The sequence below is a fragment of the Physeter macrocephalus genome, unplaced genomic scaffold (genome assembly GCF_002837175.3).
Source record: "Physeter macrocephalus isolate SW-GA unplaced genomic scaffold, ASM283717v5 random_31, whole genome shotgun sequence".
NCBI classification, from domain to species: Eukaryota; Metazoa; Chordata; class Mammalia; order Artiodactyla; family Physeteridae; genus Physeter; species Physeter macrocephalus.
In genome coordinates this window covers 15913-32180 of record NW_021145317.1, presented here as the reverse complement: position 1 = coordinate 32180, position 16268 = coordinate 15913, and the positions used below count along the sequence as shown (strand labels likewise).

Genomic DNA, 16268 nt, shown 5'->3' with positions numbered 1-16268 from the left:
GTGCAGGAGAGAAGGGGAAACTCTCAGAATAGTTTGCTCATGTCTCCTTAGAAACTACAGTCTGAAACGCCTTCACTTTGAAGGTCTTGGTCTTGGTCTCTGACAGGCTGATGTTTGTTCTGTGGGCAAGTGGGTGTCCCCGGGCTAGCCAGGACCACAAACTGCTGTCACAGAGCAGCGGAGGCTGGCTTCGGGGCGAACTTCCTGTGACCACTCTCACCCTTGAAGTCTTGCTAGAGAGAGAGCAATGCGGAACAGAGTGTCCTCCTAGGGCCAGGAGCCAGGGCGGAGCACTTGTAATGTGTCCGCCATTCCTGATACTGGCCCTCTGGCCAGCACTGCAGAGAAACCTTGCCTTGTCCCCAAGGCCCCAGATAGTCGGGCCAAAGCTGCAACTCTCTAGGGCCCAGAAAGGGAAGGATTTACCCCCAGCTCGGTGGGTCCTGACTGAAAAGAATTTTGAGGGACCTGTGTCTTGGTCATGTGTACTAAGGGCCTAGCTTGGGGATTTTTTAAACTGAATTGAAGTGGTAAGACCTTTAGGGGCTAGGTCAAGATCATAGCCATGGGAATACCTCCGTTCCCTTTCCTTTTGTTTGCTGGATCTTGGAGAAGAGCATTAGTTGGAATGGCCACCCCCTACCCTCCACCGTCCTGCAAGCCTGAGTCTTCTGATCGCTGCTTCCCTCTCCAAGCAGGATTTGGTGTAGCCACACCCACGTCTTGAGCTCAGCTATGAGAAGACCCTCTAGTACACACAGTCAGGGGCCTGGCTACAAGCTAGGTGGGCCCAGGGTAGAGCCCCCCTTCTCACTGGCAGAGTAGCCAGAGCTCCCCTTTAGCCCAAAACCCTGCTTCTCGGTAGCCAATTTTCTCTCCTTTCCAGGGAGTTGGTTTATGTGCAGCCTGGTCCCACAACTGGAGACCCCTTTCCCATCAAGACTAGTGACTGGAAGCTCTGTGAGGGCAGAGAGTGTGTGTGTTTAGTTCACTGCTATGACCCCAGTGCTTAGAATAGTGCCTGGCACGTAGTAGGTGCTCAATAAATATTTATTGAGCGGATAAGGGGCTGAGAACGGGTCGGGACTTACGGAGGCCTCTGATGTCGGTCCCTGCAAAAGTTCTAGGTGAGCAAGGGTACTGTGGGCCCCAGCTCTCAGTTGGGAGGTAATACGGCCCCCCTGGAGAAGGATGCCGGGCCAGAGTCCCCAGGGAGAGCTTTCTGCTTCCTGCCTCCCCGGGACCCCAGCAAGCAGTGCCTAAAGCCGTGTTCTCAGCTCCGGCCGTGCTTTGGGGAGCACTGGAAGTTTCCTTTGTCCAGGCTGCACCCAGACATATCATCAGAATCTCTGGGGGCAGTGCCCACCCTCAGAGGGACCCTGGGCAGCTCTACACGCCCCCTGGAGATGCAGGGCGTGCTGGGGAAGCGGGTGGAGAGTGCTTAAAGCAAGCACAATGTAGGAAAAATTGTCTTTCCTAATGGACCATTCGGGATGGTAATGCACATTATAAGAGAGAGTTTTATAAAGATGTCCATCAGAAATCACCGCCTGTCAGAGCCATAAGGAACCTCAGAATTCACTCATCGAAGGTCACAGAATTAAGTAGTGGCCAAGCCAGAACTGTATCCCAGGCGGCGTCTTCTCAAACCAGGAAGGGGAGAGGACGCAAAGTAAGAGGTCCGTGACCTAATACCCCGCGGTGGACAGGACAGTGGGGCCCTTCAGTGTTTACTAAAAACCAAGGACACCCCAAGACTTCCTCTAAATCAAGGATTCTCTGCCCTTGATCCCACAGAGGACCCTGTGCATCTCTGCATGCATCAGAATTACCTGGAAGGCCTTTAAAAGATAGAGACAAAGGCCCTACCTGATCCTTTGTGTGCTACAGCTCCCTCAGCCAGGCTAGAAACCCGCTGCTCTGAACGGAGACCCTGAAGTGGATCTCAGAGGAGAGGGTCGCAAGGATTAGATTCTCCACCGTGTTCTCAGGAGGGCCTTTCCTTCCACAAGGTTAGCGGGTGACAGGCTACGTAGATGTGCGCCACAGTTTAACCTTTTGCAATTTTTGAAAGCCTTTAAACCAAAGGTTCTCCCCCTCGGCTGCACCCTGGCGTCACCTGGGAAGCACTTAAAGGTCCCCCTGTCCAGGCTGCACCCTAAACCAGATAAATCGGCATCTCCAGCAGTGGGACCCAGGCCTCAGCATTTGTGAAAACTCCCCAAGTGGTCCAGTGAGCGGCCAGCGGTAAGGATAGTCCGCTAGACAGAGCAGGATGCTCTTTCTTGTTGCCTGGTACCCTTAACTGGGTTCATTAGCCTCCCGGCCCACTCCTGTGGGCATTTGAGTTTGCTTCCCCTGGGCTGCAGGGTCACGGGAGTGGAGAGGCAGCTAAACATGCAGGCAGTGCTGCCTTTCAGCTCAGTTTACCCAGAGCAGTGCCTCTCAGCCCTGGCTCTCCTCCACCACCTTAGGGCATCTGACCATCATCATACCAGCCGGTGCTCCCCAAGAATCTAATGTGGGACAGACGCTGGGCTAGGTCCCAAGTGGGACATGGGACTCGGTCCCCACCCTACAAGAATTTGCCACCCAGCAGGAGAAATCAGACGTGCACGTAAAAAAATAACTGCGCTTAGGTAAGGCAAAAACTGGTAAGTGCCACAGAAGCAATAAAAAGGAGGTGTGGTGTCGTAGAAGCCTCCAAAAAACCCAAACTGCCATTGACTTCTAATTGGCCCTAAATTCTCACAGATCCAGAAAGTCCAGAAAAGCATCTCATTCACTGTCAGTGGGATAGCAACAGCTTTCGCTTACATGAGTTACTCACCCCAGAGGCACCGCTTTCCAGGGACAGAGGGACTTGGGTTTGTCATCCTCTTACACCAGGAAGACAGGCTCTTGCAGGCTCGGAGCTGAAGGGATTTTAGAGGTCATCTGGCTTGACCTCCTTGCAGGAGACCGGAGTTGGTTACTCGGGGCACAGAGAAGTGAAACACGATGCTCAAGTTACAAAGCAAGCCAGGGGCAGCTGAGGCTGGCGGCCAGGCTTTGATGCCAAACCCAGTGATCCTTCTTTATTGCACTGGTAGGGCGAGGAGCTCCAGACTGGTGAGATTGGGTCTTTAGGTCTGAATGACACCTCCTAGGAGGCGTGGCACCTGCCCGTGCCTGGAATTCCACCATTAGTGCTTCATTCTTTCGTACCCAGGCAGCCTCTTATTGAATGCAAGATTCTCTAACAGGAGGGCCATACTACCTTCCTAACACCTGAGTCGCCAGGTAGGCAACCTATAGCTCTCAAGTCCTGAGGTTTTATTCGCAAAACATTTTTCTCCTTGCTGTCTGATTTACTGCCAAGAAACGGGAGGTATTAAGTCACTGGGGTCACGCCAGCCGGCTTGGCCCGGTTGTTAGAGCTGAAAGGAACGCATATTCTAATTGTGAGGTATGGAAATTTAGCTGCACTAAAATGACATCATGAAGTTGGGACATCCTGAAAGATTGCAGACCGCTGTTATCAGTAGGAATTCAGGCCTCCTGTGTGCTAATGACCATCTGACCATATGGCCAACCACGGAGAAGGTGGACTAGCCCTGCATGAGGGAGAGCCCTGTCTTGAGGGCAGGGCTGATGGCTGGACAGAGACCTGATGGGCCTCATCAGAATGAGAGCAAACACTTGTTGAAGCTTACTTCCTGGCAGGCATTCGTCTAAGCACTTTGCATCTATTAATCTCTGACTAATATCGTCATCTCTTTTACAAATGGGGACACCAAGGCACAGAAAGGTTAAGGCAGCTTGCCCAAAGTCACTCAGCTAGTAAGTGGCTGAGCCAGGATTTGAACCCAGACAGGCTTCGTGTCTGTGCACTTGGCTATTGGGCTAACCTGCCTCGTGAGGAGAAGCCTGGTTGCCTCCTTCACGCGTTGGCCAGACAGGCTGCGTTGAGGAGGGAGCCCTTCTCCGCATTCCCAGCAGCATATGGGGGACGGTCATCTGGGCAGTGGGGTGCCAGGGTGGCCACGGGCACTCATGGACCAGGGGCTCTGCCACGCTTGCCTGGGCCTCAGCCCCAGCAAGAAGCCCTGAGCCCTGCCAGGTCTGCCTAATTCTCTGCAGAGTCTTCCCCTGAATACCCCCTGCCAGGGCAACCCAGACCCCCATCCCTTCAAAAATAAAATAAGAGGTTTCCCAAGGAGGGAGTCTGCCGCAGGTGACCCCTGGCTCCTGAGGGCCTGGGGAGAGATGCTGAGAACAGGACCAGGAGCCAAATCTGCAAGGCTCTCCCCGTTCGTCCAGCTCCTCCAGGTCCAGCCCTGGAAGCTCCTGGTCCTCAGGTCCCTCCTGCCGTCCTGGAGACAGGCTGCACTCCATGGGAACAGCTTTAGGCCCATGACGGCCCCTGGCTGGGGCAGCCCCAGCACCTCCACACACAGACACACACACACACACACACACACACACACAGACACACACACACACACCCCTTTCCTGGATCTGTGCTCACGCATCCCCCACAACCCCGCCACCAAGGAGAGCCCTTTGGCCTTAGAAATAGCATCAGGGGCTTAGCTGCCAGGTCGTCTGGAGAACGTATTTGGGGTGACCGGTGAGGCTGGGCGGCCTACCAGGACAGGAGGGCGATGGCAGGGAGCTGGGGAAGTGGACCAAGAAGACAGCCCCGGGGCAGGATGCTGGGGCAGCGATCTCTCCTCCCCGCTTAGGAGATTCCCAAGGAGGCCAGGCTGTGGGGGGTGGGGGAGGGGGGGACGACACGGGACGGCGGGCTGTGTCACCACAGAGGGGGTGCTGTGAGGGCTGTCTCTGCTGTTCTGGGCACACCGGGGGGGCTCCCCTCCCCTGCTCTCCCCCAGCACCTGTCACTCCGCTTAGCCCCGTTTTGATGGTTGAGTTTAAATTCAGCCCTTAGCAGTGTCTGCTGCGCAGTCTCCAGCAGGAGCCTTTATCTGAGATTAGGGATAATGGATTTCCTTTCTTGGATAAGGTTTTTTTTTTCCTCCCTCTTTCCTCTCTCTTTCTCTCGGACTTTTTGTCCAAAATGCACTCAACTCCAGAAAAGAGAGCTTTTGTTAAAAGTCTTCTTATTGACTCAACTCCCCTCCCCCAGCTCTGTCCACCCCCCCCCAACCCCCCTGGCCACCATCTTTTTCATACTTCCAAGGAAACCTGTTTCAAGTAAGAAGTGAGAGAGTACAAAAGAATAAGGACCTTCCTCCTGTCCCCGCCCTCTTCCTTCTCCCTCAGGGTCCTCTGAGCCCTGCTCCGGGCCTGCAGCAGAGCCTGGTGTAGAGTTGGGATGGGGAGAAATAACTTGACATCTTCCTTATTTTCCTTCAGCACTTTGCGCAAGCACCCACATCTTCAGAAATCTAGATCCTGCCTGGAAGAAATGGGGAGAGGACTTGGTGGGGGGCGGTCCCTTCCTTGGTCTTGGCAGGGGTCATTGCTGTGTACATTTATTTCACCTGGATCTTTCTTTTTCCCCCTTCAACAGCCCTATTACCATATTTAAATGCAAGTATGTGTCTTTTCATTGGCATTTGAAGTAGCTTAGCCTGACGTTTCTAGAATAGCTCCTTCCCTTTTGAACTTCTTTCCTCCCCAGTAGTTCTGTGTAGCTAGGGCAATAGTCTTAGAGTTTAGTGGGCTTCTAGTTTGCTGTGTTTGGCGGACGGCCCTCTCTCTCCTTTCTCTCCTCCCCTGCTCCCCGCCCTCCACGGTGCATGTTCCCTTACCCGCCTCGTCCTGTAGCAGTTCCTTATCTGGAAGGCTCAGTGGTCAACGCTGAGCCCCTCTGTTGGGCTGTTTGTTTGCTGCTGGCTTCTGGCACGTCATTTAAAACCACAGTCACCGGACATGGGTCTTGGGACCAGGCCTCCGAGCGTCTGCTTGGAGGCAGATTGTTCCATGCGTGGGGGAGTGTGTCTGTGTGTGTCCCAGGGTGTGGCTGTACGTGCACATGCTAGTGGCCGAAAGAAGCCCGGGGGAGGGGACTTGCCCACCTCTTCCTTCACCTGGACACTCTGCAGCCACACTGGGTCACCTTGTCCTTCTGACGTTTAGTCCCAGCAGTGGGACAGCCTTGCTGCCTGGTGCGTTGTCAGATCAAGCACCAGGGCTTGGTCAAAACCCCCAGGAGACCCTTCAATGCCAACTTGATTGGGATGGTAGAACTCAGACAGAAGAGCCCGATCTAAATCCCCATAATGTGCCTCCAGAGCCACAGGCCCACCCCACACAGGTCTCTGCAGCCCCACACTTCCTCGCCCAGCTGGACCCCCAGAATGCTTCACCCCTAGGCCTGGGGCTGTGATGCTGCAGACACTGAAGTCTGGAGTCAAGATGGCCAAGCAAGGCTGAGGCCTCAGGAGAACAGCTAGGCTTAAGCCGTCTCCTGGCCAAGGCGCCTGTGGTGTCAAGAGGCCACCCCCAGGGCCTCCTGCCTATGGCTCGGGGCTGACTGCTCCACAGGGACCCGTGCCTGTGACCGGGCCATGCTCGGCCCCCCAGCTCTGGACAAGCCCTGGGGAGTCGCCAAGGTGCCCGTGCAGGGGCCGCAGGGAGCTCGCCCTGCTCTCAAGAGAAGTGACTCCTAATCCTCTTCAGTTATTTCGGTGTGCCGTCTAGAACCAGTTTCCCGGGTGACGAATGCGTGTCAATCAAACACACCTAAAGATGCTGTGCCTTCCAGAAGCCTGAGAGCCCCTGGTCCATGTCCCTCCTAAAGGCCGACCCATGGACATCCCTTCCCACCCCTGTCTCTTCTGTGTCGGGGCGGGGGACGTGGCCTGTGAGACGCGTCTGTCCGTGGCCCTTTCCAGGACCCTCCTTCACCCCAGCTCCTCTCTCTCTGCCAGGCTTCCCGGCAGCGGCTTATGGACCAGTGGCGGCGGCGGCGGTGGCAGCAGCACGAGGATCAGGTAGGAAGGTGTGCGGGCCAGGCGGCCCCCAGGCATGCCCAGTGTGCAGGGGAAGGTAAAGGCCCTGTTGGATGTGTGGCTGCGTCGCCCACCCACTCTCACCACAGCCCGGAGGGTTGGGGGGGCAGCCCCAGCGGGGGGGGGGTCAGTCGCGGGACCGCAGACCAAAGCTAGATGATGATTCCCTCACTCAAAAGAGAAAAATGGATTTCTGTTGGACTTCGGATGGCCCCTTCACCTGACAACCGGCTTCAGGGCACCCGTGGGCATTTCCCTCCTTGGCTTTTGCTGGTTCACAAGGCCCCCTGCCTCGAGTCTCTGACCCAGCCAGAGAAGTTCTAGGTTGCGAAGGGAGACTCAGAGCCCATCCACGTGGTCCGGGCCTTGGAGCGAAACCCACCCCTTTGGCCCCTGCTGCACTTGGCAAGTGGGCTTGCTGATCTGGCTAAACCCCGAGTCCCTGAGGGTCAAACGTGAGGCCAGCCCTGACCCCAGGGAGTGAAGCTGCTCCTCCTGAAGCCCCCAGGCCATCCCAGACTCTCTTCGGAGCCGAGACCAGAGAGCTCCGAGACTCTAGCCGCCAAGGGAGTTGGTGTGTTCCCTCCCATGAGGTTGCCCAGGTCATTTGGTCTCCAAATCCAACCTTTGAGGGGGTCTGGGACCCTTGGGGTGAGCTGGGAACCTTTCCCCAGCAGCACTGTGGGCTCAGGCTGGAGCTGGGCCGTCGTCCCTCTCCCCCAGATGCCGTCTGCCTTCCTGAGCGAGCAGGGCTTCTGCTGTGTGCTCCCCCATCCCCCAGGCCACCGAGAGGCCCCCCCCAACTTCCTAAACCCAGGAGCCATGGTTTGCAGCTCTCCCCCAACACCCCGCGGCCAGGGCGCTGGAGCACGCAGGGAAGTTTAGTTTGACATAACAGGGCTCTGAAGAGGGCGGGGGGAGGGAGGTGCTGCTCTGGGTACCAGGAAACGGGGCATTAAAAGCCCAGAGGGCAAACGCCAAAAAGACCCAAACCCTCGGTGGTAAGAGACTGGCACAGTGAGGCCCTTTGGAAATGTCAGTAAAAATCCGTTCCATGCAAACTGGCACTGCCTCAAGCTACAAAGGACCCACTCCCCTGAGCCACCCGCTGGGGGCTTGTTTGGAGGGGCCAGGGAATTCTCAGGGGGCTGCTTAGGGCGTTAGCCAGAGAGCTGGGCGGGGGCACCGGGCGCCTTTCCTCGGCTTCCGCCTGCCCAGCCGGCCTCCAAAGCTCCCACCGGCCCTCTGGCCAGTGTCTCTTGGTCACCCTGCCCTGGGGGCGGGTTGCACAGCTGCCTAGTGTCTCCCTGTTCCATTTGGTTTTTTAACTTGAGAGCTTTTTGGTATCATTATAAACGAGCCTCTGTCCTACCTGTGCCTGGGGGAAGGGACAACAAAAAGAAAAATCTTGAGATTTTTGAGTGTTGTTGATTGTTGTTTTCTCCGTTCAGTTTCTTTCTTATTGTAACTTGGATTATGAAACTAAACTTTAACCCAAAATTAACCCTGCCTCTCTCCCCACCCCCGTTCTCCTTGACTTCATGGCAAGTTTAAAGGGCAGCATGGGGTTCTTTGAGAGTCTGAGAGTGGTCTCCCCATGGTCTCTGCTCCCTTCTGCCACCCTTGCCCTCTCCCAGACCCCCAGAGCCAGGCGGGAGTCCCACCCCTCCCCTCTAACTCCTAACCCCAAAGGTCAGAGCCATCTCCAACCACCCTTTTTTTTTCAGGATCAGTGGTGTTTTATTTGTAGCCATTTCCATCAGGAGCAAAGTCTCCCACAGGCCATTCTAGGTCAGCCATGCTCATCACCGCACTGTTAGTGAATTCTCTTCAGGAGTGTGCTCCCAGACCCCCTGCCCACACCAGCCTGGGTTAGCGCAAGGAGTAAATCCTCAGCTCGGAGGTGCCCGCCCCAGGATGCAGGCTCGGCCAGGACGCTGTAGGGCACCCCCCGGTGCAGCCTGGGTGTGCCCGAGGGTGATGACCAGGCTGTGCCTGCCAAAGTCAGAACACTGCCCAGGCTGGAAGACACCTGCCCACGTGCAGACAGGGTAGCTCGGCCCCCACCCCCTACCCCCTTTGAACCTGGAGCAGGGTTACAAGGCTGGGGAAGGAAGATCTCCACCTGTCTTTCTCTCAGTGCATGTTGACCCGTAAGGACTCTCCCCTTCCTCCCTCCCTCCCCGTAGAAAATGATCTGGACTCCAAGTCTGGCAGGATGGCCAATTATTTACCTGTCATAGTGGCCCCTGGGTGGCATTCTGGCATGTATGGGAGGGGCTACACAGACTTATTTGGGTGTGTGCATCGGCCCAGGCCAGCAGGGGGGCTCACTGAGGGCTGATTGCCTGGTCTACCTTCACCGGCTCCTGCAGTCCTGCCCCACCCATCCCAGCTCCTCCCCCCCCCGGGGAAAGGGATGCTCCTTCAGCCCCCCCAGCCCCCCCATGCAGCCTCGGCTGTTGGGGGGCATTACAAGTTCAACTGCATTCTCTCATAGGGAGAAGCTGGTCTAGGGAGTCTGTGGAGTGCCGCCCTTGAGCTTGGTCCCATGCTGAACCTGGCCGGGGACTCAGAACAGTGGGAAACAGGGCCTCTGCTCCCCAGGGGCTCTCAGGCTTGGCTTAGGGATCCCGTGGACTATGGAAGGCCCTCTTTGCACTTTCATTTTTGTCAAGCTCCACAGTTTTGTGTGGGTTTACCCTTCCTTATTATGACGTGCCGGGGGAGCTTCCTGAGTGGAAGCGCCAGCCGGAGGCCGTGGGGTGGGAAGCAGCTTTGGTTTCGACGAGCTGGGCAACGGCATCCGTCAGGGCTACGGTGTCAGGGTAGGAGGGCCCTGGGCCTGGAGCTCTGCACCCACCTCAGCCGACTTCTCTGGGCCAGCCTGCCCCAGACCTGAGGTGGGTGGGCTCGGGTGACCCCCAGGGGGAGGTCCCGGCGACTCCTAGATGACTTCACTATCAGTGTCACTTTTCTTTTACCTTCACCCGGAAGTTTGAAACGTCATCTTTTCTTGTGCTCAGTCGAGACTTTGTTTGTTTATTTTGATCGTATCCATTCAGTTCCCGTGGCCCCATCATGCCCCTCCCCCAAAACCTAAATCGAGTTTGGTAAACGACTCCCCCCCCGACAAGTGAGGGAAATGGTTCGAATCTCCAGGCTATTTGATTTCTGGGTGGCATCGCGGGGGGGGGGGGGTCCGTGTATCAGTCTCAGGCCCCGGCCCCAGCCCATCCCCAGCCCAGCCAGGACCCCTTACTGTGCTTTACACTTGCCAGCTTTGTTCCCATCTAGTGACATGAGTTCCTGACGGTGGTGGTGAGTGTGAGAGTCATGTTCTGTTGTCTTTTCTCTTGCTTGGTTGGGGCTGCGGTGAGAGTGTCTCTGAGGCATACTCTCCCGCCTCTCTTACACTAGGATCTGCACACCTCCTCTCAAACACTCTTCTGAGCACGCTCAGCGGGAAGGTTTGTCCACACCTATTAATCCTCTCTCAGTGTCCAGCTTCCTGTTAGTACCAGCTGGTTTGCATGTTTTTGCTTGTTCAGATGAAACAGTTCAAGAAACAAACTCATATCCAACTCTCGAGAAATGTCTTTTTTTGTACACTTTCGTTTTCGATTTTGTTTTTTATTAGTTACAACTCCGAAACACCTGTTGTCCAGTAAAACATTTCACACCCCCTGCCTGTTCTTAGATTGTATGTCTCTGTGGGACTGAACTAAATGCATGCACTGTAGTAGATGTACTGGTAGCCGTAGCTGTAGTTGTAGAACATGCATTGTTGAGTTGATATTACAGGGCCTCGGACAGCTCGGCACAGCACGGCTGTCTGCAGGATAGCGTGGGGGCCAGGAAGAGAAGGGGCTCCATATTTTCAATGTTGCCAAAGGGCTTGGATCCATGTTCCCGCCATCAGCCACCACCACCTCCCCTCACACTCCCTGCTCCCCCAGTCCAGGACTGGGTCACCACCCTCAGCTCTGGCCTTCCCACTGAGATCTCTCTTGATAGTGTCCAACTGTAGTGAAAGAGGATGGAATCAGGGTTGGAAGGAGTCTTACAGTTCTTCCTTGTTCTTGTCTTCCTCCTATGGTTCTTGAACAGATCAAGTCTTTTTTTTACTTCTGAAGGCCTAGCAGCGAGGCTCCTCCAAGCCCTCTACTCCTTGAGTCCTTTGCCAGCTCCCATCCAGCCCTTCAAGGATTCAGGTCCTTGTGGCAGCCCCGTCTGCATGGTCGGAGGGGAAATGAAATATGATGGGGAAAGAGATTAAGATCTCAAGATCCTTAGTCTGCAGACAGGGGATGCATTTGGTCTTAGTCAAGGTCGGCATTTGTTCTTACGGTTGGTGAAGGTAAAAGGAGAAAGGGTGGAGGGCAAGTGGGGTGAGAGAGGTGACATTCCTGCTGTGGAGATTACTGGCACAGCTTCATGAGGAGGGGAGGGGAGTGGTAGAGAGGAAGGGGGCCTGTAATATCCAAAGAGGAGGCCACAGTTTGCCTGCATCTCCCCAGGAAGACTTCTCAGTCCTGCAGCCTCTGCCCTGGGTTCAGGGCGTGTGCAGTCAGCCATCTCTGGACACATTGTCTCCCCTCCATTTGTGGTGACAAATCATAAGACAGTGCAGAGGTCTCTTAGAGCTTTTCGAGGCATCCCTAACCTTCGTAAGTTGATGGAAGATGAAGCAGTAGTTGCCACCTGGGACCTGCTCCTAAAGCCAGGCTGGTCGATGGCTGTGACCCAACGCTGCAGGACGCAGGTGGGATCTGAACGTTCAGGGGGCAAGTTATCTGTTATCAGAGGAGAGAGAAGCCCAGGAAGTCCCCATAAGAGAGTGCAAATTGGTAGCCCGTGGCATGTGGCCCAGTCGGGGTGGACCAGGATTGAATGTGAGCCGGCAGGTCGGCCAGACTGAGGGCCCCGAGGCCCAGGAAGGGAGATCTGGGAGGAGCCGGCCTTCTGGCTCAGTTGTCATGGGGGTAGGAGTGGACTGTGGCAGAAGGAGAAGCTGGAACTGTCAGGCTTCGGGGCTGCTGAAGCGGTAGACTGACCCAGAATGGGGAGCAGGAGAAGAGGGTGGGGACAGAAGGCGGAGAGAGCAGAAAATCCCCACCCCACCCCCACCCCCGCCTGAATCCTAGGTCTGGCTTTGCTGCCCTGTGGCTGGACATCCTTGAGTTTCTGTTCCAGCACGTAAAATGAGCAAGAGTTAAATGCAAGTCTGGGGATAGAATAAATCGTTTAACTTGAGCCATAAAATAAACACTTCGGGGAGGAGAGTAGATCTCAGACCTGCTCCACTTTTATCTCAGGACATTTTCCACGTCCCCAGTGAAATCCTTTGCCTCCTGTGTGTTAGGGGCTGAGGGAGTCCACACACTCCTCCGGCTGCTGGAGGAATGCGGACACTGTTTGCACCGGTTGCGGCACAAGCCTTAGGGTTCCCAGGTGTTGCTTTCAACAAGCCTGTACTGAAGGTTTGCTTTGTGCCAGGCACCAAGGCATATAAAGGCAGGTAACGCTGCTTGCCTTCAGGGGTCTGAGAATCTAGATTCCTTCCAATGAAAGCCCCTATTTCCCACGATGCATTGTTTCTGGCACTGTCAGCTTCATTTTAAAAAGGAGAATGGATCACTGTGCTGCCTTTATTGCTGAAGATGGCTTTCCTGGGCCTCCGTCAGCAGAATCCGATGTCCAGGAAAGGGGGGTGGGGTGCAGGGCTGCAGTGCAGGCATCTCTTCTTTCCCGCCCAGGCTCCCTTGTGCTAGCAGCAAGCATCCTCTGGGGGCTGTGACCCCAAGATGCCCCATCCGTGGGTAAGGTCATGGGGACACCCTCTCATTGGAATAGAGCCAGCGCAGTAGCCCAGAGGGAGAGAAAATCTGTGACCTGTTAGGACTGCTAACCAGCCAGATACTTGAAAGACTGTCCCGGAACATGTATCTCCCAGTCACTGCCTTGTGCTCTGGACATGGGCACCTTGTTTCTCAGTTTGTCATTAAAATCTTCATTTCTGGGAGAGCCAGGACTTTGCCCATAAAGAGTCCAGCATTGGATTTCAGTAATCCCAGTGAATTTATAATAATGTGCTGAGCTGCCCACCTCTGACCTCAGCTTCATTCATTTTCCAAGGGCTTTTGGACCAACTCTGTTGAGGATAAAATACATCAGCTCTAATCAATAAATTTGTAATAGAAATACCATGCACTTGATAAATCAGCTCTAGTGCAATTAGTGACTAGCCTCAAAGCCCAGACCTAAGTATAAGTTAATCCTAAAGTGAATGGAGTGGGAGAACGTTAATGGTCTTTTTGAATCAGTGGACTTATTTTCAGCGGGTGACACATCCGTGCCCGCCCCCTGAGCTGGTTGGCCTTCTCACATGCTGACTTGGGAGCACAGGCCTTGCTGTCTGGAGGAGGGGTGGGAAGAATGGTGCCCTTGAGAGCTCTATAACAGCACACAGAGCCCAATACAGAGGGGCAAAGTGATCCCCTCCTTGTACTCTGGGCTGGGTGGGGGCACTGCAGGATCTGGGGAGCCCCAAAAGTTGGCGAACCCACGTGTTGGTGACAGTCATCAAAGGAGCACATACCTGGGTACATCATGGTTCCTTGTGTTCCTACAGAGCTAAGGCTGTCATGTCTATTACCGCAGCCACCCTGTGAGATGAGCAGAAAGGCAGAAGGTTTGGGCTCAATTTTACATGTTCGTTTTTATGAGAAAGCTGGGCTGCAGAGCGGTCACATGACTTATCCAAAGTCACACAGCTGGTTACCTGGTTAGCCAGGCTTTGGTCAAGGGTAAAGAACCCTGAACTTGAACCCAGGTCTTTGGCCTCCTTTAAGTAGCCCTGGGAGGAACCATGTTTGTTCATGAAGGACTCACCTGCCGCCCAGACACCCTGCACATATAGGAACATCCTGGGAAAGCCCAACAGCCTCGGCTGCCAGCTCTGTGTTGGCTGAGGACTCAGGCTCCAAGACCTCACAGTCCAACCTTTGAGATGTAGATTTCAGAACCAGACCCAGGGCACATCTGCCGTGGAGTTTAAATCGGCAGATATTTATTAAGTGTTCAACAACAGTAATTATTATTATATGTGACAGGCACCGTCCTAGGCCTTGATTCAAGGTACTTTGGGCTGTATCAGAAAACCCAGCTCAGTGTGATTAAATATTATAGGGGATTTATTGGCTGACATCCTGGAAGCTCTATTGGAAGAGTGAGCTTCATGTGTTCAGGGCTCATTTTCTGCAGTTTTCTTAGCTTTGCCCTCCTTCTCATTTCGATATTGTCTTTTTGTTGGTTTCCTATGATGGCAAAATGGCTGCAGCAGTTTCCTGCTTCACATTACCCTGTCTAGAAGAAGAGGGGCGTCAGGTGGTCCAGAATTCTAGCAAAAGTCCAGAACCTTGTGCTATTTGGTCAAGGCCTAGGTTGCAAGAAGCAATCACTGAGGGTGGGATCTGACCCCTCTAAACCAGCTAAAGGAGCTAAAGGAGCTCCAACACAGTGGAAGAAGGATGGATTTCCAAAGGCAAATCTGGGTCCTGATAAAAGGGGGAAAAAGTGACTGATGCTGGCAGCCCTGGAAGCTCATAGATGACTCCAGAGCACAGTCCCTGCCCTAGAGGCTCTCCCAGCCTAGCATGGAGACTAATGTGTACTTACAATATGATGCCTAAGCTCAGTAAAGGAGGAGCACAGAGCTGTGGCGGGGGAGTCGAGGAAGGTTTCACGGGCGAGCGAGTATCTATACTTTTCAAGGACAGATAGGAGCTCCCCAGGGAGCCTGGGGAAACAGCTTATGCAAAGCCACCAGAAGAGCAGAGTGATTTTGAAGTCCTGCAAATGGTTCACTCTGGCTAGAAAATAAAATGCACTGGGGTTGAGGGCAACAGCTAGCTAGAGAGCTGGGCAGAGTCAGTGCAGGGGGTCCTTAGTGCCATGCTAAAGAGCCTGGATTCACCTAGGTGACTGGGAGCCTCAGAGAGGCCTGAAACCAAGAAGTGACATCAGATTTGTTTCTTAGACAAGCCAGCCAGCAGGGTGGATTAGAGAGACAAGAGGGGAGGCATAAGGACAAGTGACAGACCATGAAATTGTAAACACTCCATAAATGTTCATATATAGCTGCCCAGTAAGAGATACTGTGGGCCTTTTACTCTTCCCCATTAGCTGATTAACTCTGGGCTCAACGTCATGCTGGTTGGGGGACAGTGGGAGGCTGTCTAATGGGCGGTGGGGATATAGGCTTGAAGAGGTAGAGACAGGCTAGAGTCTGGGAGAGGGAGACCCTGAAAGCCCGATTGATATAGTCATATTGGTGGGAGAGAGAGGCTCATATTCTTTATGGCTGTGGAACTCAGTAAAGACAGAACCAAGTAAGGAAGATCAACCTGGCAGGGGCCCAACAAAGCACAATCTGACCGCTTAATCCCTGGGGCTGTGCTGGGTTTGTGGTCTGGAGCAAGGGGAGGAGAGCAAGGCAGACCCTGGAGGGCATTCCATCATGGGGAGTCCACCTTAGTTTCCAGCAATTCTCCTTTGCTTCTGCCAACAAGTTGTTGTTCATTCCCTGCTCCGGGCTATTGGTTCCCATTCCTGTGCCCTCGTCCTTTCTGCCAGTCCATTTCCCTCTGTCCTCATCTTTGCTCCCTCTGTCCAAATCTGGCTCAGAACAGCAGGAAACCACACCCGATTAACCCTCCCTGGGATGCCCCCTCCTTCGCTCTAGCTTCTCAATGTGATCTTGTGTCCTCAGTCTTCTTCCTGATTGGTGAGTTCTGCTCAGTGAAAGGCAGGATTTTGAGTCTTTGCAAGATATTTTGCATGGTATCTCAGAGTGGTGCCTGCTTTCTCCAACAATATAAACCATCAATCCTCCAGGAGGCAGTCAGCCTCGTTCTTAGCATAGATGAGTAATTACTGTGCAATTATAGAAGGCAGAAAACAAAGGGGCCCTTTGTTCCTGGATGCTCATTAATAAATACAAAGGTCTCCCCTTTCCATCCTGGGATCCTGCACAACAGGAGGTGGGCAAATAATGCTTTTGAACAGCTGTGACTGGCTGTTGCAATTAGATCTGTCAGGATGAGAGAGCCACAACGAAATCCACTCTATGGCATGGACCAGAGGGTTCCAGCTGGCATCTCAAAATTCAAACCCACCTGGGAGGTCCCTTGAGGGAAGGATATCTTGCAAGTGGTGGATAGAATGCTAAAGACACTTCATAGCCAATTTTAATAAAATAATGATAATAGTAATATGTTAATGATAACTCACATGTATTATGAG

The 16268-nt window shown here is 54.0% G+C and overlaps 1 protein-coding gene across 14 annotated transcripts in view; it reads left to right on the top strand.

Annotated features, from left to right (window-relative positions):
• LOC102994886 (RNA-binding protein Musashi homolog 2) overlaps positions 1 to 16268 on the top strand; it is a 176821-nt gene that overhangs the window by 145475 nt on the left and 15078 nt on the right. For 6 of the 14 annotated variants that reach the window (XM_028483444.2, XM_028483440.2, XM_028483442.2 and 3 more), the window contains 2 exons: positions 5519 to 5542; positions 6882 to 6944. In XM_028483444.2, coding sequence (XP_028339245.1) covers positions 5519 to 5542; positions 6882 to 6944 — 87 coding nt within the window. Of the gene's footprint in view, positions 1 to 5518; positions 5543 to 6881; positions 6945 to 10382; positions 10433 to 16268 lie in introns of all 14 variants that reach the window. The other 8 variants (XM_028483445.2, XM_028483446.2, XM_028483439.2 and 5 more) reach the window with 3 other exon arrangements.